The sequence below is a fragment of the Parasteatoda tepidariorum genome, chromosome 3 (assembly GCF_982258835.1).
Source record: "Parasteatoda tepidariorum strain Cologne lab strain chromosome 3, Ptep-v5.0, whole genome shotgun sequence".
Lineage (NCBI taxonomy): Eukaryota > Metazoa > Arthropoda > Arachnida > Araneae > Theridiidae > Parasteatoda > Parasteatoda tepidariorum.
Genome location: NC_141757.1, coordinates 20,066,534 through 20,094,315, shown reverse-complemented (window position 1 = coordinate 20,094,315; position 27,782 = coordinate 20,066,534). Strand labels below are relative to the sequence as shown.

General features: G+C 28.2%; 1 protein-coding gene across 1 annotated transcript; it reads left to right on the top strand.

Annotated features, from left to right (window-relative positions):
• Positions 1-30: 30 nt before the first annotated feature.
• On the top strand, positions 31-27,680 carry rt (Protein O-mannosyltransferase rt). The gene is made up of 20 exons (XM_043045412.3): positions 31-349; positions 1,940-2,118; positions 3,588-3,691; positions 7,553-7,603; positions 8,676-8,822; positions 8,906-9,011; positions 10,946-11,011; positions 11,098-11,191; positions 13,510-13,665; positions 14,779-14,940; positions 17,092-17,150; positions 17,973-18,065; positions 18,693-18,789; positions 19,064-19,156; positions 20,147-20,261; positions 22,048-22,148; positions 22,234-22,350; positions 25,784-25,910; positions 25,994-26,168; positions 27,467-27,680. The coding sequence occupies exons 1-20, from the start codon at positions 125-127 to the stop codon at positions 27,660-27,662; spliced, it is 2,463 nt and encodes an 820-aa protein (XP_042901346.1). The 5' UTR covers positions 31-124; the 3' UTR covers positions 27,663-27,680.
• The last annotated feature ends 102 nt before the right edge of the window (positions 27,681-27,782 follow it).

Here is a 27,782-nt window from a genome sequence, read left to right as displayed (position 1 = left end):
CGAACATATATATAATTTTAACTGCGACTGTATAAACAATTAAACGTCTTGTTTTGTGTTATGTTTTTGTTGATGTTTCATTTCATTTGACACCTCGCGTGGTTTTCGTTGGTATTAGTCTAATATGACTAATAAATCTAAACAAAAAAGAAAAACCGAAACGGCTCCAAAAAATAGTGAACTTTATACCGATACCTCATTATTGAAAAATGATGAAATAAATACGGAAGATAACGACGTGTCACTTGAAGATCAACAGTTGTATGACCGGTTTGATACTATGGTTAATTCAAAAAATGATTTACTGTGTAATGGAAGCGAAATGACAACTAACAAAAAATTATTAAAGGTGATTTTCAGACGCAGATTGTCTAAATTTGTTGATTATTTAGAAAGACTTATCATTATTTTGTATTAATTAAGTTCGAAATGTAATTAAGGTTACAAATATTCCAGCTGAGGTTTTACTAATTTCTATAACTTTATACCAATAAATAAAGGAGAAAAAAAAATTCTTTATCTGTATTAGATTTTTTTTCTCACAATTTAATTGTTTAACTCTCTTCTAGCATTTGTTTGCAATTTTCATTTTACTGTTTTCTGTGTAAAATGTTTAAAAAACAAAAACCTGAGACCTGTGAAAAATGTGCGAGACACAGTTTTTTCAATGACGTGAAGAATTTAAAAAACACAAAATTTTTAGACACTCATAATTTAGTAAAGACTAGTAATTCATTCATTGGAAGTATCACATATTTAAGGTTATCATGAATACACTGTCCTTCATTTATATTTGATATTGCCTAGGTTTTAGTAACCTAAAAAACAACAACACACACATTACAATTTGTATAGAGTATTAAAAAGAATCTATAGATGTTTTTAAAATGTTGTAAGTTTAAATGAAATTAAAAGGAAAATATTATGGATTTCTTACATGTCACAAAACTTGTTAAACAGAATAAAGGGTTTTCCTTTCTGTTTATTCTTGAAAGCCAATTAAATTGTATTATTTTCTATGCTCAACTCTTTTTGTTTTTTTGACAAAAATTTTACGAGATACTAAGTAAGTAGGTAATCTTTTTTAATAATAAAAGAAGAGGTATAGGTGCCTTATGATTGATTGATTCGAGGCAATAAAATCGCTTATGCAAAATTAATGGGCACACGTAAATTCAAGTGTGTGTGTTTTTTTTTTTTGGTGACATATATTTTTTTTAAAAAAATGAAAAACACAACAATATTAGATTGGATATTTTTTTTAAAAAATAAAAACACAAGGGAAATATTATGGCTTTCTTGTATGTCACTTAACAAGTTAAACAGAATATAGAGTTTTCCTACCTGTTCATTCTTTAGAGGAAATTTTTGTACTATTTTCTTTATTCAACCAATTTTTTAAACAAAAATTTAACAATAGGAACTTATTTTAAGCATTGGTGTCTAACCAAGTAATATTTTTTTTTTTTAACAATAAAAATGAGCTAGGTGCTTTATGATTTATTGATTTGAGGTGATAAGGTTACCTATGCAAATTTATTGGGCGTAAGTAAATTCAACTGTTTTATTTTTTTAGGTGATGAATAATTTTTTTTAAAAAATGAAGATAATAAATAAATAAAATAGCTCAATTTACTTGTGTCGACTAAATGGAAAAATGCCTATTTTTTATTTATTTTAATTTATATTACCTGAATTTGTGTCTAGAAAAAAGACACGTGTCATTCATATTGCTGTATTCATTTTACTTTCAAATTGAATCAGCATTTCATTTACAATTAAATTTTTTTTTCATGTTATTGTAGTGCCTCAACATTCTGGTATATTTAAACATTTAAATTAAATACATTCAAGCTGGTAAAATAAACTCCAATGAAATGTCAAAAATTTCTTTATTTAATATTGATTTTTTTTAATTTTTTTTTTTTTACTATTTTAGGAGAAGAAGTCTTCCAAAGATGATGCATCAACTAGCAAAGATCAATATCCAAATACTTTTTTTAATCAATCGGATAAACCTCCCTCCTTCCATTTTGAAGTAGATTCTGCTGCTCTTTTAATGTTTCTAATTGCAATTTGCACTCGTATGTGGCGATTAGAAGAACCTAAAGGAATTGTGTAAGTATATTCAAGACTTTTTTTTGTTGCCTAAACTGGTAGTGTAGAAAAAATGCTGCTTTGACCATTTAATAGCCGCATTTGCCTAACAGGCACCAGACGCCTAACCTAAAAATCACTTCTTTTATGTTGTATTTTACAAGGGATTTTTTTTTTTAATACGCTGATTTTTATCTTGTATAATTTTTTTTTTTGTAAACCCGTGTCCTTCTATTTTGTGTCTATTGTTTCTTCTATTGTTAATGTAAAATTCAATTGCAATGAAAATGCTTATATCTTGAGGTTGAAATATCCTCCTAAATCAACTCCATTTTTTTCTACTAATTTTTTTACTGTTTTCTTACCTTCCAGCTGTAAGTATGAACCTTCATTGTAAGAAGTGGTAAAAACACATGGCGATAATGATTAAAATTATTTAATATCATCAATGATTGAATTTGATAATATTTATGTATTTGCGTAAAACAACCAAAACTGAAAAAAAAAAAATTCAGAATGCTTGCAAGAAATCACTAGAGAAAATAGTGAATAAAAAAATTAACTAGATTTTAAAATTACTGCGGTTTTATTTGTCAATACTTTTAACTGAGCTTTAATGCATCAACTTTCTTTTCTATGAACTTGATGGGTTTTTTTTCTTCAGAAATATCGATATTTCTGGTGATAATCTTGAAATTGCAATTAATGATATAATTTGTAAGTAAAAAGTGGATGTATTTATTATTTATATTGGTGTACTTTCTTAAGCTCCTGTTATTTTATTAAGGAAAGGATTATGCAAATATTTTTTATTCAGTGTTTAAATTTTATATACAGTACAGAACCCATTATCCGGAAATCGGAAAACCAAAAAACCGGAATGAAATTCGATAAATTTTCCTGCCATTTTATTAAAAAAAAGTTTTTTTTTCCTCATAAGATTTTGGGATTTTCTTTCTTTTTTGAAAAATGTTTACCTTACCATCATTTTATAAATAATCATTAGCATATTACTTAATCGTTCTTTCTTCTTTTTAAGATTATTTCCAAATACTTTTTTTTTAGTTGGGTTTAACAATAAAAATAAAAACGGCTTTTTGTAGCGATTCAGAAAACCAGAAAAATCAGTTATACAGATAATCGGTTCCCTTCTGTACTATGGTGAAGCTTTCTTAGGTATTTTGCATATGTTGTGTTTGCCAAGAGGGTATTATGTATGTTGAAGATTTCAGTCAGAAAAAAATATTCAGTCTTGGCCTTTTTTCCAACTTGCACCCATGCTTTAATTTAGATTTGGTACAGCAATATTTCATAATTTATGCTTATATTGTAAATCAAATATTGCTTTTAATATCATTTTTATGTATAGCAAAAATAAAAAAATTATAATTAAATAAAGATCTATCGCAAAATAATAAATGAGATAGAAAATAGTGCAAGTGTCCTTAACATTTTCTACCATTTAATCTCTTTTTTTTCCCCCTCATTAGATTTGATGAGCTACATTATGGAAAATTTGCTAGCATGTATATGAAAAGAACATTTTTCTTTGATTCTCATCCACCTCTTGGAAAACAATTAATTGCTCTTGCAGGTAAAAACATTTATTATTTTTTTTTGTAAGCAAATCTTTAATTTTGCTTCATAATCCACAATATTGTTTATATTTTCACAAAACTATTTCAGTGTTGCAACTCCACTGAGAGAATAGGGAAAACCTGAAAAATACAGGGAATTTAAAAATCACCTAAAATAACAGAGAAAATGTAGGGAATTTTTTAGTTTTTCCTTACAAACTGGGAAAATAAAGGGAATTTTTTTTTTTTTTTTCATTTTTTAAAAAGTGGTGACCACTAAAAGCACATTCTATGGGATATTTAAGGATGATATTTCTGATATTCTAAACTATTAACATTTGCTGTAGCATTACTTGTTTTCAATATGTTCAGCCGTTCCTTATTTCTTTAAGTTTTTTTTTGCAATTAAAACAAGTCTAGCTAACCCAATATAGCTCACACACAAAAGCCCAGTGATTGTGTGTTTCCTCTTAATATGTTACGTATAATGTGTACAGGGAAAACACAGTGAATTTTTTTCCAGATTTGAGTGGCAACCCTCTATTTGCACTTACAGCATGCACAAAGCAACTTGATTAATGTTTTCCCTTTTATATATGGATTTGATTGAACTATACTGCATGTTTTTAAAAAAATATCTGCTTGAATTTTAAAATAACTTATTTAAATTCCACTTTGTTTTACTGGTGACATTTACATTAGATTTTCTTACAAGTTTCTAGAGTTCGTTGTTCATCTAGTCTATACATGTATATACGCTTTATCTCTTCAAGTGTCTTTTTCTCATTGGGTAACTGCTGGACAGCAAACCTGATAGATTGAGAAGCTAGAATTAATATTCCAAGTCAGGGGTCTGTCCAGGCGGTACCTTCACGTTTAGCGGTACCTTCACAAATTCAATTTTAGGTAAAACGGTAGTTTCACAAATTCAACTTTAGCAAAAACGGTAGTTTCGCAAAATACTTTTTCTTAAAATTTTATTTTTGTATCTCTTAAGAAACGATAAATCTATATTTTTACCATGTTTTTGTATTGATTTTTTAATATAATTTTTAATTTTTCACAAATTATGTCTAAATTTTCACAAAACAGGTACCTTGCAGAAAAACCTAGACAGACCCCTGAAAGTATCTCTGATGAATTCATTATAAAACATCATCATTAGATCTATTTACATTTTCAACTATTCGGTCATTCTGACTGCACTTTTTAAACTCACTCAGCTTACTAGTCTTCAGGGGCTGGAGCTCGCAAAATTTATTCTCCAGACTTTTGGAAATATTTATCACTGGCATAGACAAGACAACAACAACATTAGATTAATCAAGCATTCAATTTTTAAATTTTCTTTTCCATCTCTCAGATTAATAAATAATTAGGTTTGATATGAGAAGATTCAATATGAAAATTGTTTAGAAAAATTACTGTTATTAATCATCAAATTATGTTTCAGTAGAACTATTATTATTATATTATTTGGATCAGTTAGTGCTGTAAAAGCATCAGATAAAAAGGCAATACCTTGGTTTTATGTTGTTCATTTTGTAGGTTATCCTGCTTCCTACGTCATTTTCTGCTGGGCTGTAAAAATTGCCTTTCCTGCTAACGTTGATTTTACGCTACCCTTGACAAAATGCCACTTTATATGTTTTTCCTCACAAATCAAAAAAAAAAATTTTCTCTATGAAGCTCACACAAACTTTTTCCAAGTTTTTTCCTGTTCTGACATCCTTTCTGTTCTATCTTATTGTGAGAGAGGATTTCTCTTTTGAGTCGAAATCACGAGAGTGATGGTAGGCGCAAAGCACGGGAAGCGAGGTTAAATGAAATATGGAAGTCTAATTTGAGAGTGGATTTTTCTGCCCAGCTAACTTCAATCTTGAAATTTTCAAATCATTTAAAGTATGTTACACTAAAATACTCATTTAGTAACTAAAACTAAACTCAGCGGCGCAACAGCCCTAGAGAGCCAAGGCCTACTGTGCCCATCTCAGTTTTCTTGACTTTGGGCTGTGGGGTGCAGAAGCAGATGTTCCGGTCAGGTGGTCAGCCGAACGCGGAACCCCCAGTGTTTAGTTCCCAAGCATGCTTGGTACTCATTTATCGACCCACTGAAAGGCTGTCATTTAGTAACTACTCGTTTGCTAACTTACACTAAACTACATATTCTTTTTCTTGATTTTCATGGCCTACACCAGTGTTCCCCAACCCCCAGTCCGCGGACTGGTACCAGTCCGTGGATCAAATGGTACTGGGCCATCCATTTCATTGAATCTGAATTTAAATTTCTAGGTTTATACCCCAAATTAAAAATATTTGTGTTCCATTAAAATTTTATTTATTTAAAAAAAAGGGGCCCATTAATTTTTTTAATGTTTTAAAAAGTGAAAAAAGAAAAGAAAAAGACCGCAACTATTTTCTCTTTCAATTAGTTTTAATAAAAGAAAATCAATCATCATAACTTTAAATATCATAAATAAAACACGAAAACGCCCCACGAAATTTACATTGGAACTAATGAAGAACTTCGTCTTCTATCTCCATCATGACTAATTGATTTAACGTTCTAGTAAGTTAAAATGTTAAATCCCTTCATATTCTGTATTTTATTTTGAAGTCATGTTTAAATACAAATAAATTAAAGTAATCTAAAATATAAACAATCAACGCCTTCCCCCCCTAGTGGAACGCGGCAAAATTATCAAATGTTGACAGGTCCCCGGTGATAAAGAAGTTGGGAACACTGGCCTACACGATGCAAAATTAAGCAAAAATAAATGCTCTGGTGCTCTAAATTTGATTTTTATAGCACTGGACAGTGTATCTACATTTCAAATACGTTTAATAACGCTTCTTGGGGTTAATTGCTTCTTGTGATCCAACGGGAATATTGGCCCTTCATGATAAGATTGTGTTGCTAAAAAAGGTGATGACATGTATATCCACTGCAACACACGTCTCATAACTTTTTAATTTCTTCAATATCTGATTTATTGACTGCCAATGATAGTTATGAAAACGATGTAGATGATTAAAAAATATCAGAGGATATACTCTGAAAATCGCATAAAAACTGTGAAACAATATTTATTTGCGAATGTAAACCAAAAAGCAAATTTGCAAGCAATATAGCAAGTGCTAAGAGGGATATCTAGAGACCAAGAACAAGTAAAAATTGCACTTTTTTCTTCAATAGTTCATCTTGTAAATGCCAGTATTTGAAAATTATACTCTTATTATTTTGTTTTCACTTTGATTTTACGTTTTACCGCTTTTTGCGTTTTTTAACGTTATTCCCATGGAAAAGGTAAAATTGAGTATAACTTCAAGTAGAAACTTCTATAAAGGAGATCGTGTATGATCAGCATTACTACTCATTGTCTTCCTTTTCATCCAAGACAAGCTGGTGCCCATCAATCAGAAACTAGGTGGGCTTCATGTCAACATCACAGATAGAATCCTAGCTCTTCAATGACAGCTCAAAAATTTCTATAAGTGCATAAAATTTTTACCTTTGAGAAAAGAAAATGTCGAACAATAAACTAATTAACCATTGTCTTTTACTCCCTAAAATGTACAAGGACTGTCTTGTTTTGAATGTCAAATATCTCTTTTTTTATTTATACTGACGAATGAATTTTTAAGGATGGGACATATGATATTTTTAAAATTTATACGTAGTTTTTTTGGAAATAATATCGTTCAAATATCAGAAATAGAGTAGTATACTTTAATGTCATTCTTATTGATAAAAGACTACACTAGTTTTTAAAGTTATTTCTTAGATTTTAATACGTGTTTTAAGCAGTTGAGTAATCAAAACATTTATTTTGCAATTATTCATTATTAGTTAAAAGTATTTTTTCTGAAATTTTTAGGTTATTTAGCTGGTTATGATGGTAACTCTCAGTTTGAAAGAATAGGTGGTGGTAAGTAAAGTTTCATATTAATAAACATGTTTTTTTTTAAATTGTTTTTTAAGGATTATTTTTTAAATTATACTCTGTTTATTTTGTAACCCTACCATTTAGCCAACAACTGAATCTTTAGAGCAATTACTAATGCAATTATTATAGTAAGTTATTTGTAGAAGTGTGCCATGTGTGTAGGGCACAAAACTGTTTAAGCAATATTGACTAGGGATAAGATAAGAAAAGTAAAATTTGCTAAGACATTTTAATAACTGAAGTATATTGTGTTATGAACTTACATGAAAAATTCATGGCATTATGAAAGTTCACTGAGAGATTATATAAAAAATCAAGCAATAAAATAATCAGACTCAAATTTTAATTCATTAAAATCTGGTCATGATCGTTTAACTGTTTCATGATGTTCTTCAATTTTTAATGAGGAATAAAACTTTTAATTTTTGTGCAATTTAATGAATTTTAATTTTTATAAATTATTATTTTTCATGAATTAATTATTTTTTTAGTTGTTTTTTTCAAATACAATTTTTGAAAAAAGTGGTATTGGTTTGGATTAGCCGAGTCTCGTAGTATCGGTATTCATATCTCTTTTCGAGTTATAGTAAAATATACTACGTCTTTTAGTTTTATCAGTTCAAACCTTGTTAAATGTTAATTCTAGTATACCCATAATAGTTACTACATCTATGTGTTTGCATATTTGGGAATAATCTATAATAAATGGTAATTTTTTATACAATTAAAGGCTTGGGACAATATAGGGGTAAGCCACATTTTTTTTTTTTTTTTGAAATATCAAATTTTTACATCAAATTGTTCTTTAGCATTGTTACCAAATGGGTACTTTACAAGTCTTTTGAATTTTCACTAAATAACAATCTACAAAATCATACATAGCCTACTTTCATAGAGAAAGTGGTATTTTACACTAAAAATACCTTAAATATTTTAAAAATGTGATTAATTTTGATCAAAATCCTTCATATGTATTTCATGTTTGAAGTATCTTATTTATTTACTATATTAGAAATATAGCTTATATTTTTATTATATGTTTAATTTATTGCAGAATACTTAGCTACTGTTCCTATTCGTGCTTTAAGAGCAATTCCTGCATTTTTTGGAAGTTTACTTATCCCTACAGTTTATTATCTTATCATTGAGTTGGGTTTTACTCATAGAACAGCAGTATTAGCTGGAATACTCATAATTTTTGGTGAGTAGGTCTAAGTATATCTAACTTTGAATATGTAAACTTTTTGTTTCAATTAATCAAATGATTTTTAAATATTTTTTTAGAAAATGCCTATTTAACTCAGTCCAGGTTCATTTTAATGGAAAGCATGCTCATTTGGTTCTCTGCATTTGGTTTACTATCGTACCTGAAATTCAGAAAAATTGATAGGTATTTATGAGTGTCTATCTCTTGTTTTCATTATGTTTTTAAAAGGTAATGGCTATTGTTTAAAAATGTTGAATATAATCAAGGCTAGGATGTTGATGACTTAAATTTTTTTTAATTTAAATGAAAAAAAAAAAAAAAGATCTTTCACTAGAAAAGTTTAATTCAAAAACAAGTTTCATATTATAACTTGTTTTTATAAATTGTAACTTGTGCTTGTAAACTTAGTAAAAAATAGGATAATAATTAAAATAAATGTGTAATTTATGAACAAAATATAATTTAAATACATACCTGATAAAGATAAATAAGAAATAAGAAGTTTTTAATTATAATATTTAGTAATATCAGAAAGGCATTTTATTATCAAATGTTTTTTAATATTCTTCAAATCAAAAGATTGGTAATTGTTTTAAAAAATTCGTTGTATCTTGAAAAACTCTGTCTAATGTCAATACTTGTTAGTGGAAAATATTTGTAATAACAATATGTTAGAATGATGCAATAAAATTTAGCAAATTACTTGGCGTATATTTTTATAGGGAGATTCTTACCACAAGACAGCAATAACTGTATAAAAACAGAAATTATTTCTAGCTAAAGCAATAAAAACTTTGATTGGAACAAATTATGATAAGTTTTAATTTTATTAGTTTAGAACAAATAACTATTCTTAAAAAACTTGAAATAGAAAATCATTTACTGCCATTAAAATAATGTGTAGGTTGCTGATATGGAACACCAACAGCATTGAGCTTGCCGACTCATCGCATAAAAATATTTTTAATGTTCAAATGTTTTTTTAAAAAAATTATTATTTATACATTTAAAAACTGCTTTCTTTCACCAATGACTGTTTATTCTGTCAGATCATCCTCATCATTTCTACTGTCAACCTGTTTATTTACTATTGTAAATGTCACAGGGCTGATTGTGCTCCGCAAAAAATCTAACAGTGATCCGGAAGTTTCCGGAGATCGAAGGTCCAGACGTTTCAAAAAATCATTGATCAATGAAGTTTCCGGAAATCAAACTTTCAAAGGTGGAACTTAAAAACACAGTTTATTTTATTTGTTTGTGAGGGAGAGCCAGAGGGAAATTTTATAAGCTTATATTCATGATTAATATTCATTTTTTATCAGTAAATAGTTGTTATAATCATAAACTCAAGAAAGAAAGACATATTTGTAAATTTTAATTACTTCTCCAGGTCATCATAGGTATGTGTAAAATTTTAAATATATTTTAAGCAAACTAAGAAATATTGAGAAAAAGGAGAAAAAAAACCTTGTTTATATTTTTTTCCAATTTTTCAATTTAATCTTTTTTTTCTTCTTTTTTTTTTTTACTCAAGAAATTTTCCGGAATTTTGACTTGGGCTCACAATCACTCCTGATGTCATCAAAGCAAATTATAACGCATGAAATGCAAATGGTCTAAATAGTCCCAGTTTGAGTTGCTCTTAATTAAAGGCAATTTTTACTCAGTGGAGAAAAATAGTTAGTTGCTGATAATTCAGGCAACTATGGTTTCTGTATGTCACCAACAATTTTGGTGGCAGTTGAAGATACAATTGCGCTTAAGATTGACTTGCCGGCTTCATTGGTGATAATTTTCATTGTGTGATATCCCTATAAAACTAACTATTGGAAAACATTTTAATGCTTATATGATATAGGTTGAAATTAGTTTTTGCTATGATCTATTTATGAATACGTTTCTTAATAAAGTTTTTTTTTTCTAAAGATAATTTTTTAACATCACTTTGAGGTGACCTTTCAGCTTTCTATAAAAAAATCACCTTTTTTTCTAATTTCATTATTTATTCTTTTTTTTCACTATGTGTAGAAAAGAATTTTTGTTTTAATCTGACATTGCTACTATCCTATTTTCAACGGTTTTTTCTTTGTTTAATAAAATGTCTTTTTTTTAAATAGATCATTTAGTTTAAACTGGTGGCTATGGTTTCTATTAAGCAGTGTGTCTCTTACTTGTGCGATATGGTATGTAACATTATTGATTTATATTAATCATTATCGTTAAATTCTTGTGATACTTTGATTTTAACTGCACAAATATTTATTTTCAGTGTCAAATACTCTGGGATTTTCTCAGCTTTTCTAGTGATTACTCTTGTAGTCTCTGATTATTGGAAGTTAATAGCTAATACAAGTCTTAGTACTGTAAGTTGTATATCTTCTGCTTCTTGTTTAATGAATGTCTGATTTATTGATTTATTTAACTCAAAAAATCTATAATGCTATGTTATTACTTAAACTTTTTTATTTAGAGCAAACAACTTTTTTTACTAAGTATTATATTTTTAATAATAATATTACTTGGCTTTCTTTATGAAACCCTTTCCTTACATTAATAGCTTGTTAATCATTCTCTATTTATGATTTTTACTCCCTATAACTCAATTTGTTATTTTTTTAAAAAAGGTATTCAATATTTCATATTTGAAAATTAATTAAATGAAATTTAAATTAATCACTTCCAAAGAAGGGAACAGTTTCTCACTTTTTACTTTGCAATTTATACGACTTAATTGGTCGTAAGAAATTCAATCACAGTAAGAGAAAGAGATACTATTTATGGGAACGAGTAAACTTCCTTTCTTATGTTTATATTATTTGCGTAAATGCTTCATCCCAATACATTAGAATTCGGAAATGAAAGAAATCATGCTAGATGTATGCATTCAAATTTATTTAATTCATTTTAAGCCCACCATGTTCTTGGATTTTATTCAAAATTCTTGTTTATTATTTTCAGTTAGAGTTTGTTTAGAAAAAATTATTCTCCTAAAAATATAAAAGTAAAAATTAAAAACTCCTGCTATGTTGTGAAAAATAAATCTAAATTATGATGGGTTTAAAAATATAATCATGAACAAGAAGGACTTAGCATTAAGGTCTATCATCAGAATACTCTTTTATCTATGTATATCAAAAGTGAACATCCTCAGTTGATATCAATCTATGAATTCTATGTCAAAAATATCGTTATTATTATTATTAAAAATATTTGAAAACTTTAAAAAAAAAAATTTAATGTCAAAGGCTTACACCAGTCATATATGATTCAAGCCATTATTACTTGACTCTATTATCAAACTCCTGCATTGTCAATAATAAGTATTGTGTGCTATGTTATCACAAAGCAATGTGTAATAAAATGGATGCATTTTCATTTAAAATATAATATTTAATTCCTCTTATGGAAATATGTTACAACTTCATACAAATGGTTTCTGAAAGAAGAAAAAAATCTATTGCCAATTATCTCATGTCTTAGAAAGACACATTAGCCTATTTATACTTGAAAATAAAAATTTGTCTTGTTTCCTAGTTAAAAGGAAAGTAAAGTCAGTATGTTTCAAGCCCCTAAAACACAACACTTTGCCTAGGAGGACACATCAGTGATGAAAAATTTAAAAACATGCTAGAGGGTTAAATTTTAATATTGACAATAATATTAATTTTTCTTTGAAAGAAGGGTTTAGATCTACTGTTGTTAATATAGTTAGTAATAAACTTAATATTTATGAATGTGATGTTGAGATATGACATAATTGCTGATAATTTAAATTTTTATGAATTGGAGAAACTAATTTTTGCATCTTGTTAACAAAAATAAGATAAAATTATTTATTTATTCATTTAAAAAAAAAAAGAGCATGGAATAATTTAGCAAAGCAGTTTGTCTAAACACTTATTATCTATGCCAAGCGGTCCTGCACTTGAAATCTACATAAATTGTATTTTAACAATTAAGAATCTTTTTTATTCTTAATTATCTTTTTTTTAAAATTGTTTTTCAGAAGTGATATTGAAATATAATTAAAATAAAGATAAAAAAGGATAACTTTAAGTATTAAAGTTTTTTACCAGTACGAAATTAGTAATATATGTATAAAAAATTATTCTCTGGAACAAAATGCAATGTTCTATAGTACTTTAAATAACTTTAAAATTTATATGCCCAAAAGTAATGCACTTAAAGATTAAATGCTGATTAAAAAAATAATTTTGTACTTTTTTTTTAGAGAATCCAAAAAGTTGTTTCAATTCAAATCTAAAATACACAAAAAATAATAAATAAAAGGATATAACTGACACAATCATTTATAATTTTTCATAGCCAAAAAATTGGTTTCATTTTATTCATAAATTAAGGACTATTTTTACTAATAAGGAATATTTTTTATAAATAAGGAATATTTTTATTTTGTTAATATCTGCTTTATTTAGTTTAATGAATTAATGCTAAATTAGTTTAATGAATTAATGCTAAACTAGTTTAATGAATTTTGAATAAATATTTGTTTTAAATATATAAAAATTCTTATCTTTTTCTTTAACAAATTTGTTAAAAATTCTTCTTTCTTTCATTTGAATATGTCTTGGTGATATCTATTTTTTATGTTTTATTCTTCAAAATTTTAAAGGAAATAAAGTTTCAAAATTAAACTTTTATAATGTAACATATTTTTTAGGTGCAGTTATTATTTCACTTATTGGCAAGATTTGTAGCAATTTTCGTCGTGCCTCTTTTCATTTATCTTTTAATATTTTATATTCATCTGAAAATTTTAACTAAAGCTGGACCACATGACAATATAATGACGAGCGGATTTCAAGCTAGCTTAGAGGTATAGCTCTTGAATTTATATTTATCCTTTCTCTTGAATCCATTTAGTACTGCATGAGTTAATTTATTTTGTCAATTAACCATTTTTTTAAAGTTTTATTATTAAATAATGATATGTTGTTAAGATCCATTTACTGAACAAAACTTACTGTTTTTTTTTTACTTTAATGATTAGGAATGTTGTTTTTACAGCATTTTAATTCTATTTTGTATGTTTACAATTAAATTTTTGATTATTTCCCAAAGAACTAGAGCTCTCAACTTTCTACGTGGGTTCTATGCAGAATGACAGTAAAAGGTTTAATTGTTTTCCTAACCTATACTCGTAGAATTTATGATCATTTTAGTTTTGAACTCTTTACTTTCAGTTAATTTGCTCAAATTCAAACTGGAGCTCTAAATTATGTAAAAATATAAATTTCTATTATTTCTTGACCACTATACAAGCAAAATGTATTGAAATTTGAAATTTTGCCATGTTTTTACTTGCTTGAATGCTAAAATTTTAATAATTATTGTGTTTAAATTAGCATAACTAATTATGCAAAATAAATTTGCATAAGTTTTGATAATGAGAATTTATACCAAATGTCCCCAAAATTACTGACAAATTATAAAAGATCAATTAGGTATAAAGAATTATATTACATTAAAATTAAAGAATTATATTAGTATGATACAGTTTGCCTTTCGCTTAAGAAACTATGTAATTTTTTCACGTTATGTTTCAAGAATTCCTAATTTCCTCAATAGATGGTGCTGCTGACTGGAAAAACTTAAAACAAGGTTTGCGGCTGCATATCAGACTTCTTAATTTTATCCTTAGACTGTACTACATTTTTTTAAAAAATAAATAAAATTTTGTACTACATTTGCTTTTTTGCTTAATATGAGAGCATTCTTTTTTAGTTTTTCTCAGCTTGTAGTACCTTCTCTTGAGGAACTTTTGAAACTTGGAATGTAAAAAATACCTGGTTACCTAGGCAGAATGTAGTAAACTCAAAATTTTTATCTACTTCTATTTTTCTTTAATTTATTTTTCAAATTTTTGGTCATTTTTTAAAAATACAGGACTATTGAATGTATGTTTACAAATGCGTATTTCCCTATTTAGGGAGGCTTAGCATCAATAACTAAAGGCCAACCTCTTGATGTTGCTCATGGCTCCCAAATTACTTTGCGCCATACTCATGGAAGAGCTTGTTGGTTGCACTCTCACCTTGCAGTTTATCCATTGCGCTATCCGGACAAACGAGGAAGCTCTCACCAACAACAGGTTAATGCATTTTCCTTTGAAATTTAAAATGTATTTTTCAATTTATTGTTATGCCAAGTTAATTTTTTATTAATTATATAAAAAAAATTCTGTATTATGCTAGCATGGAGACTGATGACACTTTTATACAGTATTAGTTTAAACTTAATTGCTTGGGCTGAGATAGCTTGATTGGTAGGGCACTGTGTCCATGTCCAAAAGGTCATGGGTTCGATCCCCGCCGGCCGAAGACTTCCCGTGTAGTAAAAGGTGACTGATGCATGTTAAATCTGTCGAGTCACAATCTTCATGTTCCCATAACAAATCATATCTTTGGGGGTACTGATCTAGGAGTTTCCTTGTCTTATGGATTGGTTCAAAATTACAAGGCTACTTAGTTGAACATTAGTATTAGTAAACCCAAGATTGGGTCAGCTGTTCAATGATGATTATAAAAACGTAATTGCTTTAATTGTGATGGCTATAAGGATGGAGCATTTGCCCTCCAATGAGGTGAACGGGGTTCGAATCCCAGCGAAGACTGGTTGATACAAAGCCGCATCCGAATTGCACCAACTACAGTGCTGAATAAATATCCTCAGTGGTAGACGGATCATGGGTTAAAGTCCATTCGCCGTCACCAGGATTTCCCTTGTCTTCTGGATTGGGTTCAAAATTACAAAGCTACGAAGTTAAATGTTAGTAGTAAACCCGAGAAGTAGTCGTAAACCCGAAATTTGGTCGGCTGTTCAACGCTGGTCGTAAAAAAAACTTAATTGGTTTATGTACAAACTTGTGTCTTAATTGTTTTTAACAATTATCTTGTTTGAAATTATCAATTTTGTATTTTCTTCGCGTTTTTTTTCCTCCCCAAATTGTATAACCTATTTCTATTATTAATTTGCTCTAAATATTCGTATGTTTTAAATTCGTACATCAAAAATTTGGTTTCTTTCTTTAGTGTCTTACTTTTTTATTTACTGTAAACAAACTAATGTATAATGCAAATAAGGTAATTAGCATAAGTAGCTGTAAAATAAGTTATTAAAAGAGAGTTACAGCTATTTTAAATATATTATGAGCATTGCCGAAATTCTGAATAAAGATTTTGTCTTGTGTCTTTGCACTGCTGAGGATTATATAGTATTATAATTGCTTTCTGACTTTTAACTATTTTGTGTTAATTAATAAAATAGTTTGCTAAATTTGTAATTACCCATTAATTCATTCTAACACTTCAGTTTATTTCCAGCAGTTTTAGTTCGTTTTTTTTCTGTTGAAGATCTCAGAACTTATAGGGACACTAAAATTTATTCCATAATTAATACAAATTTTAAAATTTTTTAAAAAATTAAAATATTTTTATAAAAATATTAAATATTAAATATAATATTTTTATAAAAAAGTATTTTTATTTTCAGAAATTCTGTTATTCAGGATTTTTTTATGATGTTAAAAAGCTTTATTAAAATTTTATTTTGTTATATTAGATTATTAATTTAATCTTCTTTTACTTATAAAGGAAAAATTAAAGTCATTTAGCATAAATTTTCTTTATATTAGACATTATAGTACAGTAGGGAACCGATTATCCGGAACGGTCGGAACCATCGCTATTCCGGATAACTGATTTTTCCGGTTTTCTGAATCGCTGCAAAAAGCCGGGTTTTTTTTTATTGTTAAACCCAACTAAAAAAAATAAATATTTGGAAATAATCTTAAGAAGAAAAGAAAACAATGAAGTAATACACTAATGATTATTTCCAAAATGATGGTAAGATAAACATCTTTCAAAAAAGAAAGAAAAATCCTAAAATCTTATGAGGAAAAAAAGAATTTTTTTTAAAAATGTCGAGAAAATTTATCAAATTTCGTTCCGGTTTCTTGGTTTTCCGGTTTTCTGATTTCCGGATAACGGGTTCTGTACTGTATTACAATCAATTAAATGTAATACTATAATGTCCTATATAATGTCTTGAGACAGTGTCGAGAAGTTTAATTAATTTTGAATTTTGTGGACATTTTTCTTAAGCATTCATTTTGTGATTCTAAAAATGCTGAGAGTTATACATTTTGGAATTCTATTCAATATTTATGAAACAGATAGATTATTTTACATAATCTATTCTAAGAAGTCATTAAAATTAATTTAAACCATTTATTTATTTTCAGGTGACCTGTTATAGTTTTAAGGATGTGAATAATTGGTGGATTGTTAAACGACCTGACATGTGAGTTTGTCTTTTGACAAATCTATGATTTAAAGTATTATGGCTGATTTTTTAATTGTGGGTAAACGCGAGCGATCCTTTTTCTGTATTCAAAATTGAAATGTTATCTGTTGCAGTGGTTTCCAAGTAATGTCCCATGGAAATCTAGGGTTCTGTGGAAAATTTAAAGGGGTTCTGGGAGTTAAGACTTTATATAGGCAGTTTTTTTTTAAAATTTATTTTTGAAGTCTGTAATTATATTTAGGTCCAATCAATAATCCATCATTTACTTATCATTTCGATTACTTTTAATTAACATTTAAAGTAAAATTCCAAAGAGAAAAATGAAATTTTCGTAATAAATTTTTTTTTAACAACAGTTTTTAAAAAGGACATGCATTTATAAAGCATCGTACTAATATTTCCCATTGCGCTTTTCAAATGAAAATAACTTAATTCTTTAATAATGAAATATGTTTCCCTGTCTACCATTTTCAGCATTTATAACAGCTCTTTTTTTTTTAAGCAATATAAAAACCAATTTTGTGAAACATAAAACCTAATTTAAGATTTATTAATGATAAAAAAATTCATTCCTCTTATTAAGTATAAAAAAAGACTAGAAGTTAAAATAAAAGTCTTTTTAATTATTATTATATTCACTATTGTTTTTATTTACTTAAATTATGAAGTCGGGGTTCCGCTGGAAGAAGCTCTTTTATTTAGGGAAGAAATTGGGAACCGCTGATTTAGTGTTTGATTTTTTATGTGTGCAAAAAATCATATTGATTCGATTGTAAAATGTATATTTTTTGTTTTATTTCATCTTATAAATTTTTTTAGACCTGATCTGGTGGTATCTGACCCTATTGACAAAATCAAACATGGAGATGTAGTACAATTGATTCATGGAATGTCTACCCGCCCTCTCAATAGGTGATAATTTTATTTTTGGCATTATTAATTATATTAATTTTATGTTTGTTCTTGCATTTAATTATATGAATAAGAATTTATGAAATAAAGTTGGCTTATTCCTTTTTTTCTTCTAATCATACTTATTTTTATTAAAAAATTTTATTAAAAATAAGTTTTCCCCAATCACTGTTTAATGGGAAAACAAACACTAGAGTGACATTGACATCTTTGCTTATTTTATTTCAGTCGTGCTTATTTTTATTAAAAATTAGTTTACCCCAATCACTGTTTAATGAGAAAGCAAACACAAGTGTCTCATTGGTATTTCAGACTTCTACATTGATGAACTTCACGGAACTGTAAATTTGAGCTTATATTTATTCATATTTTTGTTAACTGATAACTCTAATAGACAATTCTTCAAGAAAAACATAAAAGATAAATTATTTGTAACATTTAGAAGGACTACAAAAATGGGGGCCCTAGGCTTGGGCCTCTTAAGCCTTATGATAAATCAGGCACTGTCTGTTAGGATAAAATAACAATGCATATTAAAATAAAAATGTATAGTTGTTTTAAAGCTTAAAATTTTTCACCATTTCCGAGTATTTATACATACTAATAAATTTGCATTTCTCATTGTAGCCACGATGTTGCAGCTCCAATGTCACCTCAAAATCAGGAAGTTTCATGTTATATTGATTATAACATTTCATTTCCTGCTCAAGATCTGTGGAAAGTGGTAATTATTATTTATTTTTCTCACTTTAAAATTAAATGAAATTGAAAAATAAATAATTTATTGTGTGTGTAATTGCTTTGTAGTAATTTTGCTAAAATGAATGATTTATGAAAGGTAAATATTCTCGAATACTCAACTCAAATTTGTAAAAATATTTTCTATTAATTTGCAATTTAGTTCAGATTTATTTGTTATAAATTCTACTTGTAATTTGATAATTTTTATTTATCGAAATATGTATTCTGAAATATTTCAAAGTTTCATTTTGTGATAGGATATTTTAAATAGAGAAGCTGAAGGTGAAGTTTGGCACACAATCCATTCTCATGTTCGATTTACTCATGTTAATTCTGGACAAGCCTTAAAAGTGAGTATTTAGAATTATCCTAGCTGGAAATTCTTTGTTTTCTTGTAGTTTTATTTTGTGAAGTAGTTATATAAAAACATAAATAGTTAATATTTCTGCTATCATGCTTATGACTGTTTTGTTATCTGTTAACATTTTTAATTTAAATGAATTAAATTATTTAGAATTAACATTTCAGTGCTTGCTGACAAGCAGTTATAATGCATTTTTTCATCTTTGTTTTCAGGTCTGAATTTAAATTAATGAAAAATAACCAATTTTGTATTAAAAAATGTCAAAAAATTAAATTAGTTGAAAATTTTAAATGAAATAAATATTCAAATTTATCACTGTACTTTTGATACGATTTTATCCTTTTTTTTAATTTTTTAACTTTCCTTTTATCAGTGAAAATATATGTATTTCTTTATAACACAGCTGTAAAATAAGACTTTATCTTAAAATTTCCATTTGTGCCACAACTGTTTTATGACCAATCACTCAGAGTGTTTTTAAATAACAAAAAACGAATTTTGTGCACCATTTTTTTTAAATATTTCTGTTTCATCTTTTTTTTATTTTATAGTTATCAAGTTCACTCTAATCTAAATCGTTTATACTCATTATTATTATTTTGAAAGTTTTATTTTCCTACTTTACTTTCTACAATCTATGAAATTACTATATATAATTGCAAATTATATATTAAACCATCATCATGATCCCTTTTATCCACAAATAAAAATGAGTATCATATATATTATCTTATTACTACTTTTCTAGATTTTATGAATGTTAAGGTATGTAAGCTTACATTTTTTGATGCACACTTTCGTTACCACTGATTTTAAAGTATTATAGCAAAAAAATTGTTTCTAATGGCTGATATTCTGTTTTTGAGAGAAATAAATTGCTTTTGCACAAGCCATAATACATTTTGTTTAACCAATATTACTCTGCATACATCAATTACTGCAACAAATTTAATAAAATTATTTTTTCTTATACTAGTTTAGTGGTAAGCAGTTGCCTGAATGGGGATTTAATCAGCATGAAATAGTTACAGATCGTGTGATTAATCAAGACGATACTATATGGAATGTTGAAGAACATAGGTACACAAAAAGTATGTCTGTTTTCTGAACATTTAACATTAATGAATTTGTTCTTAACATATTTTAACAAAATTGGTTCATTTCAATTTTATAAAAGTTTAAAATTTAAGTGTCACAAGATTGAAATTGAAAACATTAATTGAAAAACCTAAATGTTTTAGTTTCATTTTGGTGTTACAAAAAAGGTAATATTGGCCCAAGTCTATGCAACCAGTCTTCATTTCTTTAGACTTTGATAACAACTTCTGAGGAGTGACTACTTGGAGTGAAAATAATTTTAGAAACAAAAATCAGTTATTTTAAAATAGCAGTTCTTTTGACATTCTTGCTGTTCCCCTGCTGTCGGGCTGACCGTGGGAGGTTTTAGTGGTTTTCCTCTCCATGTAACGCAAATGCTATGTTTTTTTTATGGACCAGTTCCATAAAAAATGTCTTCCATGAATGCTAGTTCATCCCGATGTTCCCTTGTCAGGGTTGCGTTCAAATTACAAAGCTACAAAGTTGAGCATTGATAGTCCTAAACTGAGAATTGGATCAGTTGTTCAATGCCTATTATAAAATAAAATACTTTATTGGAAAATTCCCTTGTCTTCTGAGTTGAATTTTTAATTTCATAGCTGTCGAGTTGAGCCTTAATGCAACCACAACTTCCATATGAATTCTCTGTCATACCTCCTACCTCAGTGAGAAGTCAAAGTATTAATGCATGTTTTATAGCATTGAAACTTAAATTCTTTAAAACCTGCTTTAAAAAAAATATACTGTGTTTTTGTTATCAATATTAACTCGGTCACTCATTATGAAGGCTTATAATATTGGTATTTTATTTAACGATTATGTATTTACATACATCTTTTTTTACCAAACAACCTTTTTTAATCTTTAATCAGGATCATTTCGCAGCTAAATTAAGATACAATAGATTTTTTTTCCTCTGTAAGAATACGAATAAAATGATTTCAGTTACTGGGGAGCCGAAAAAACCTCAGATAAATCAAGGAAATGCAAAATGCAGAGTATATAACTAAAATACCCAGAAAGTTAGAGAAATTATTTAATTTAATATTAATGTATTTTAAAAATTGATTTAAAAAATAAAAAAAAATAGCAACATTTTTTTAAAAAAGAGAAAGAATTGTTTATTTTTAACTGCAATAACAAGGATAAGTGTTATCTACTATATTTTATGTATGAGAATAAAGCATAACTATATAATAAATAATAAAATTACAAAAGTAAAAAAAATACAATAAAATCAGTCTGGAAATATCAGGAAAAGGTCAAGAATTTTTTTTGTGTTCACCCTGAATTATTTTTTTAAATGCATTTTGTATTTTCTGAATTATTTTATTCTTAAATTATTTTTTTTTTAATTGGAGAGTTATTTTTCTTTTTAATGTGCGCAAAAAAAAATAATTTTATAGATGCCTCCATAATTATGGAATTTTCCTCTTGGGTTTTAAAATATTTTCACCTATGAATATTTTAATGGCTACATACAAAATTATACATTTTCTTAATGCAATTTATAAACCTCATTCTTATAATAAAATTGTCCCATTCCACACTCAGTAATTTTAATTTACCATAATTAATTATGAATAGTAGATGCGGAACATTTTATTGCTGAAATTTCAAAATGTGCATTTTTTCAACATGGAAATTCAAATGAGAAAATTTTCAATGCATTCTGTAATTTTTACATATTTTAAAATTCAGTTTTAAAAAAAAAATCTATGTATGCAATAAAGTTTTTTTTTGTGTTGGACATGAATCTTTTCTTAATTGAAATTTTAGAAGCTGATCAAAAAGAAAGGGAACGCGATATGGGTATGGCTGAATTTGTTCCTCTTCAACCTACTCAATTATCATTTATTGAAAAAATGTGGGAATTACAGGTTTGTTTAAATTATCAATAATCTATTTTATTGCATTCTAAAAGCATTGCCGATATGTAAACCTTTATTTCATACTTTTTTGCAGTATAAAATGTTTACTACAAATAGTGAAAATGTTCAAGATCATATTTACAGTTCAGATGCAGCTGATTGGCCTTTTTTGACACGTGGCATTGCATATTGGGTCAGTCCACACAGCAATGTAAGTTCATAACTTTTTATGTTTATGTATTTGATTAAATATCTTACATACTAAAAATAATAATTTTATTTTGTAATTCATAAAATAATTTACCATGGAGATAAAAACATGTGAAAAAGGCATTTTATTGTAGTATTAGTATTTTAATATTCTTTTAACCCACTGACGGTTCTGCACGTAAAAAGTCGCATTTTAACCTGCAGTCTTCTCTGCATAGCAAAACCGGTTTTCCCATGTTAACTGATAGGGGAACTGTGTGCAGGGGAGAAACATTCTCCCAATTTTGCCCATTTCCTTAACCGCCAGTGGGTTAAAAAATTTAATTATTGTAGGGAGGGTCACACATGAAATTATCTCATTCTATTTTGAAACTGCCTAATTCATTAAGTGGGATGTGTGCATTAATTATCGATGAATGTAAAAGCAAGTAAAAAATTCGTTTTAAAGCAATTTTAATATTATTTTAAAATTTAAACTTAAATATTTATAGTATGAGTTAAATATGAAGTTAACCTGTTCTTTTTTGTACCTACCTATCATTATGCATTTTTTAAAAGTAACTACTTTAACAGTTGCAATATGTTCCATCCGGCAGAAAACTCACATTTTTATTTATTTTTTATACTACAGTGAACTCTCGCTACTACGATATCCGATACAACAATAACTCCCTCTATTACGATAATGTTCCGTAGTCCCGCCAAACTTGCGTATGGATTAATGTTATCTTCCTCTCAATATAACGATATTCTCTGAAGCAGTAAACCTCTGTAAAACGATTTTTTTTTTTCAAATTTCAACATTATTTTCTAAATTTTTTTATTGGTTTTCAAATAATGTAAAAAGCCTTTTTGTCATCTTTTGCCATTTTTTCCCCCATCTTTTCTGTTCAAAGGGTCACTGCTGGTTATGATCTTTCACCCCACTGTTATTTCTTTTCACATCAGAGAATGGCTTTTGTATTTAAATTTCATTCCCCCACTGTTGAGGTACTTGGACCCCCCTAACAGCTTCATGTTTTAGAATTGTCTCCCTCAGTTCTTAAGAAATCACAATTGTAACATCATGAGTCATAAATGACCACACACATCACAGTAACACCTGCTACCCTGAGAAGGTACTGTTTCTGTAGAATGTGGGTGGAGCACGTTTATTGAAATCGAGGAGAAAAAAATGTGTTCTGACCATTGGTCATCGTTCATCACTGTCACTTAATCCCTAATTTAAACTACACCTAGTGTTTTCATGAGCTAGCGCATATTCTACGATCAGAACTTTTCGCATTTAGTGCTGCTAACATTTTCAGCTTGGTGAGTCTTCAGTGTATTAGATATTTTTTACTAGTGTAATTTAGCATAAGATGGCAGGGAGAAAGCAACTTTCATTTAAAGATAAACTTAACGTTATTAAATATATTGATGATGGAATGAAGCAGATTGATGCAGCTAGAAAATACGGACTATCTCAATCTACAGTTGCAACGTTTGTAAAAAAAAGAAAACAGATCGAAGATACTCAAAGTTCAAATTTAATAATCCAAAGCGTAAACGACTTAAAGTCGCAACTAATGAAAACATTGATGCTGCCGTCTTAAAATGGTTTCAAGAGATGAGAGCAACAAATATCCCGATAAATGGGCTCTTGTTATGCACACAAGCACGTAAATTCGCAGCAATGCTAGGGAACAAAACTTTTAATTCTAGTAATGGTTGGCTAATGCGTTTTCGGGATCGACATGGAATAACTTTCCAGGAAGTTCACGGAGAGAAAAAATCTGCTCCGATTAACGAAGCAAATGAATGGAAGCAAAGAGAAGATGACAGATATTCTTCAAAAGTATAAACCAGAGAACGTTTATAACGAAGATGAAGCTGGGCTGTTTTTTCAACTCCTTCCCGATCGAACATTGGTATTTAAGGGTGAAAAATGTTACGGCGGAAAAAAATCAAAGCAAAGATTGACTGTTCTTCTGTGTGCCAATAGCACAGGGACACACAAAATTCAACCTCTTGTTATCGGCAAATCATTGAAGCCGAGGTGTTTCACGAATGTGAAAAGTCTTCCCGTGGAATATAAAGCCAATAAAAAAGCTTGGATGACTTCTGTTTTTTTCTGAATGGTTGTTGATGTTAGATAAAGAAATGAAAAAGAGGAAGAAAAAAAATTGCTTTATTAATTGATAACTGCACCGCTCAAAACTACACAACGTCGAAATTGTTTATTCCCCGGCTAACTGCACTTCGATTTTGCAGGCACTTGACATGGGCATAATTAAGTGTTTCAAAGGATACTACAGGAAGCGTTTGGTTGAATCGATACTTGTCAACATCGAAAATAAAGTAGAAGATCCTTTTAAAACTGTGAATATTAAGGACGCATGTGATATTATTGCTGGTAGTTGGTGGGAGGTAACAAAAAAAACCATTCAAAATTGTTGGAAAAAGGCCGGTTTGTGTGTCTTGGAAGAGGAAATTGTTTCTAATAGTGAAGAAAATTTCACAGACAGTGATCTTTCAGATGATAAAGAATTTGTTTTGAATCTTCAAAAATCTTTATCCCAACTTGAGGAAAAAATGGGTAAAGCATATAGTGATAACGTGGAGGACTATTTAACTGCGGATGACGATCTCACAATTTTCGCAGGAGTTAGTGATGAAGAGATTCTCTCTGAAATTACAGATGAAATGGAAAATAATGATGAGGAAGAAGACGGTGATGATGATCCATGTGTATCACAGTCCGTATTGTCACCCCATGAAGCTCTTCAATCCGTAAAATCTCAAAAGACATTTTTCTCAAGTCTTCCATTCACAAATGAAAATCATTTTCGGGCATTGGACTCAATGCATACTTTGTTGGTTGACTTAACAGTCAGAAAAATGAATAAACAAACAAAAATATCGGATTTTTTTCAATAAAAATGTTTTTTTAAGGTAAGTTTACAATCTTATTTTCTGTATCCATTGTTTTTAATGCTTAACCGTAATAAACACTTTGCAATTTAATTTTTTCGATAATATATAAATATATTTATAGTCAATGAATATATAACATTAAATTTCAAAAAATCTTATTGCGGCCCAGAATTAGGGGGGCCCTCGATATAACAATATATCCCTCTACAACAATACTCTTATTTAGTCCGCAAAATATTGTTGTAGCGAGGTTTTACTGTATTAATTTTTTGTTTTACTGCTCTGATTTAGTTATAAATAAACTTAAGAATCACTATCTTTTTTCAATACATTATTTTCTGTAACACAATAATCTTCGAGCTAGGTGACTTTTGTGGTAGTAACCAAAGAGAGGTGTTGCAAATTTTATAATTCTCTGATTTATTTATGTATATTACTCATCTTATGATTTACTTTATGTATGTAATCTATTATTTGAGATAATTAATAATTTTGTTTATTTATAACTACATATTTAGGCTCAAATTCATCTCCTTGGTAATATAACTACATGGTATTCTGCAACTACTGCTACTGTGGTTTATTTAGTGATTTTGGTATTTTATTTGCTTCGTCGACGCAGGTGCCTGTATGACATTCCTGAAGGTATGCTTATTGTTTAACCTATACTAAAAGATGTAGCTATTTAATAACATTCGATTTTCTAACCTTATTTCTTGAATTTTCAGATATGTGGGAAAAATTTTGCATATCTGGCAAAGTTTTTTTGCTTGGTTACATTTTACACTTTGTTCCATACTTCTTTGTGGATCGAACTCTCTTTCTACATCATTACTTGCCAGCATACTTTTTTAAACTCCTACTTCTAGTTACCCTTGTCGAACACATTAGTTTTGCTGTGTGGTGAGTATTTTTTAGTAAATTTGTTTGAGGGTTACACTACACTGTCCTTCCAGCAATTCTTCTATAGCGCACGTATATCACAATTCTGAATTTAGAGATTTTATAATTTAAATAAAATACATTATTCAGAATAATTTTGCTCAAGGGCTCAATTTAGGGCTAAAAAAGGACATTTTGCCAGTTATGGTATTTTTAGCAGTGGCCACTTTTTCGAAAAAAGAAAATATTTAATAAAAAATACTGTTATTATTAATAATGTAAGGTTATTCTTTTTATTTTCTTAAAATCTGATAAGCATTTCAAATTTTCATTTCTAAAATAAAGTAAAAGTTATAAGAAACAAAGGTGAAATAAATGATATTCTAAAATATTCAAAATAATTTCATATTAATTTTAAAAAACATAATAAAATGTACATGGGGTGCAATTTTAGCTTAAAAAAAAAGTGGCAATCGGACAGTGTGTGGCGCACAATTTTTTAACCGCAATTTGTTATATTTAGTCACCCTGTGCCTGGTGGTGGTCACTAATTTTTCCTTACATGCTACATTTGGAGACTTAGCATAGTTATAGTTATGAAATGAAGGTGTCTTTATTTAATTTAAAATATAACTGGCTGGATACTATGCAAACATTGAAATTGTGTATATATATATCAATTAATAAAGCTCTGAATGTTAGCATGTAGCATACGATATGAATAATCAATTCTATTTCATTGCAATAATGGAATTACTCGTTACATAGAATTTCTGATAAAAAAAATTAAGTTTTCTTCACTGTGAGCCCCAGGGATCATGAATGTTAATACTCCATAATTTCAAGATTGTAGTAATGTAGTCAGAGCATTGTGGAGGCTGCCATCACTTCTCAGACAAGTTAGTACCCACCTGTGTGAAGTTATGTGGGGTTCAAGCCGCTACTGAGGATTGAACCCTTGACCTTCTATCATTGCTATTATTGATAGGACTCTGATATAATAGTTCTAGTTAGACTTCGATTCTTCAAGAGATTAATGCTGTATACATATAAATTTATATATTGATTGGAGAAATAATTTCCAATATTTAGTAGTTTTTGTTAATTATTTTAATGAAAGTTTAAATTCATAGAGAAACTGTGAGCATTGTGTATTTTCAAGTTTGCTTCAACTAAGAATTGGCGTTTTTTCTTTTCACTAAATTTTAATTTCATAGAAGCTTTCTTTTTTTTTTTTTTTTTTACTTGCATTTTTCCTGTCAAGTAGTTTTTACTATAGTATCATAGTATCAATTATAATTTTTTTTGTTTCCCTTTAGCTTAGTCAAGTACAGTTTTCTACGGAAGATTCTTCATTATTCATACTTAATTGTTGTCTGCTGTTGGGTTCTGTTTGTTTTATACACCTTCAAATCATTTGTCGTTTTTTGTTATGGAACTGTGCCTTTACTGCCAGAACAGATTTTAAACTTAAGATGGAAGGACACTTGGGATTTTATTATTCATGTAGGATAAGTCTTGTGCCATTACATTTTTAAAGGGAGCACAACCTGCGGCTCGGGGACTAACTATGGCCCTCTAATGAGAAATGTGTGGTCAACCAAACCAAACATTAATTAGAAAACACTAATAACT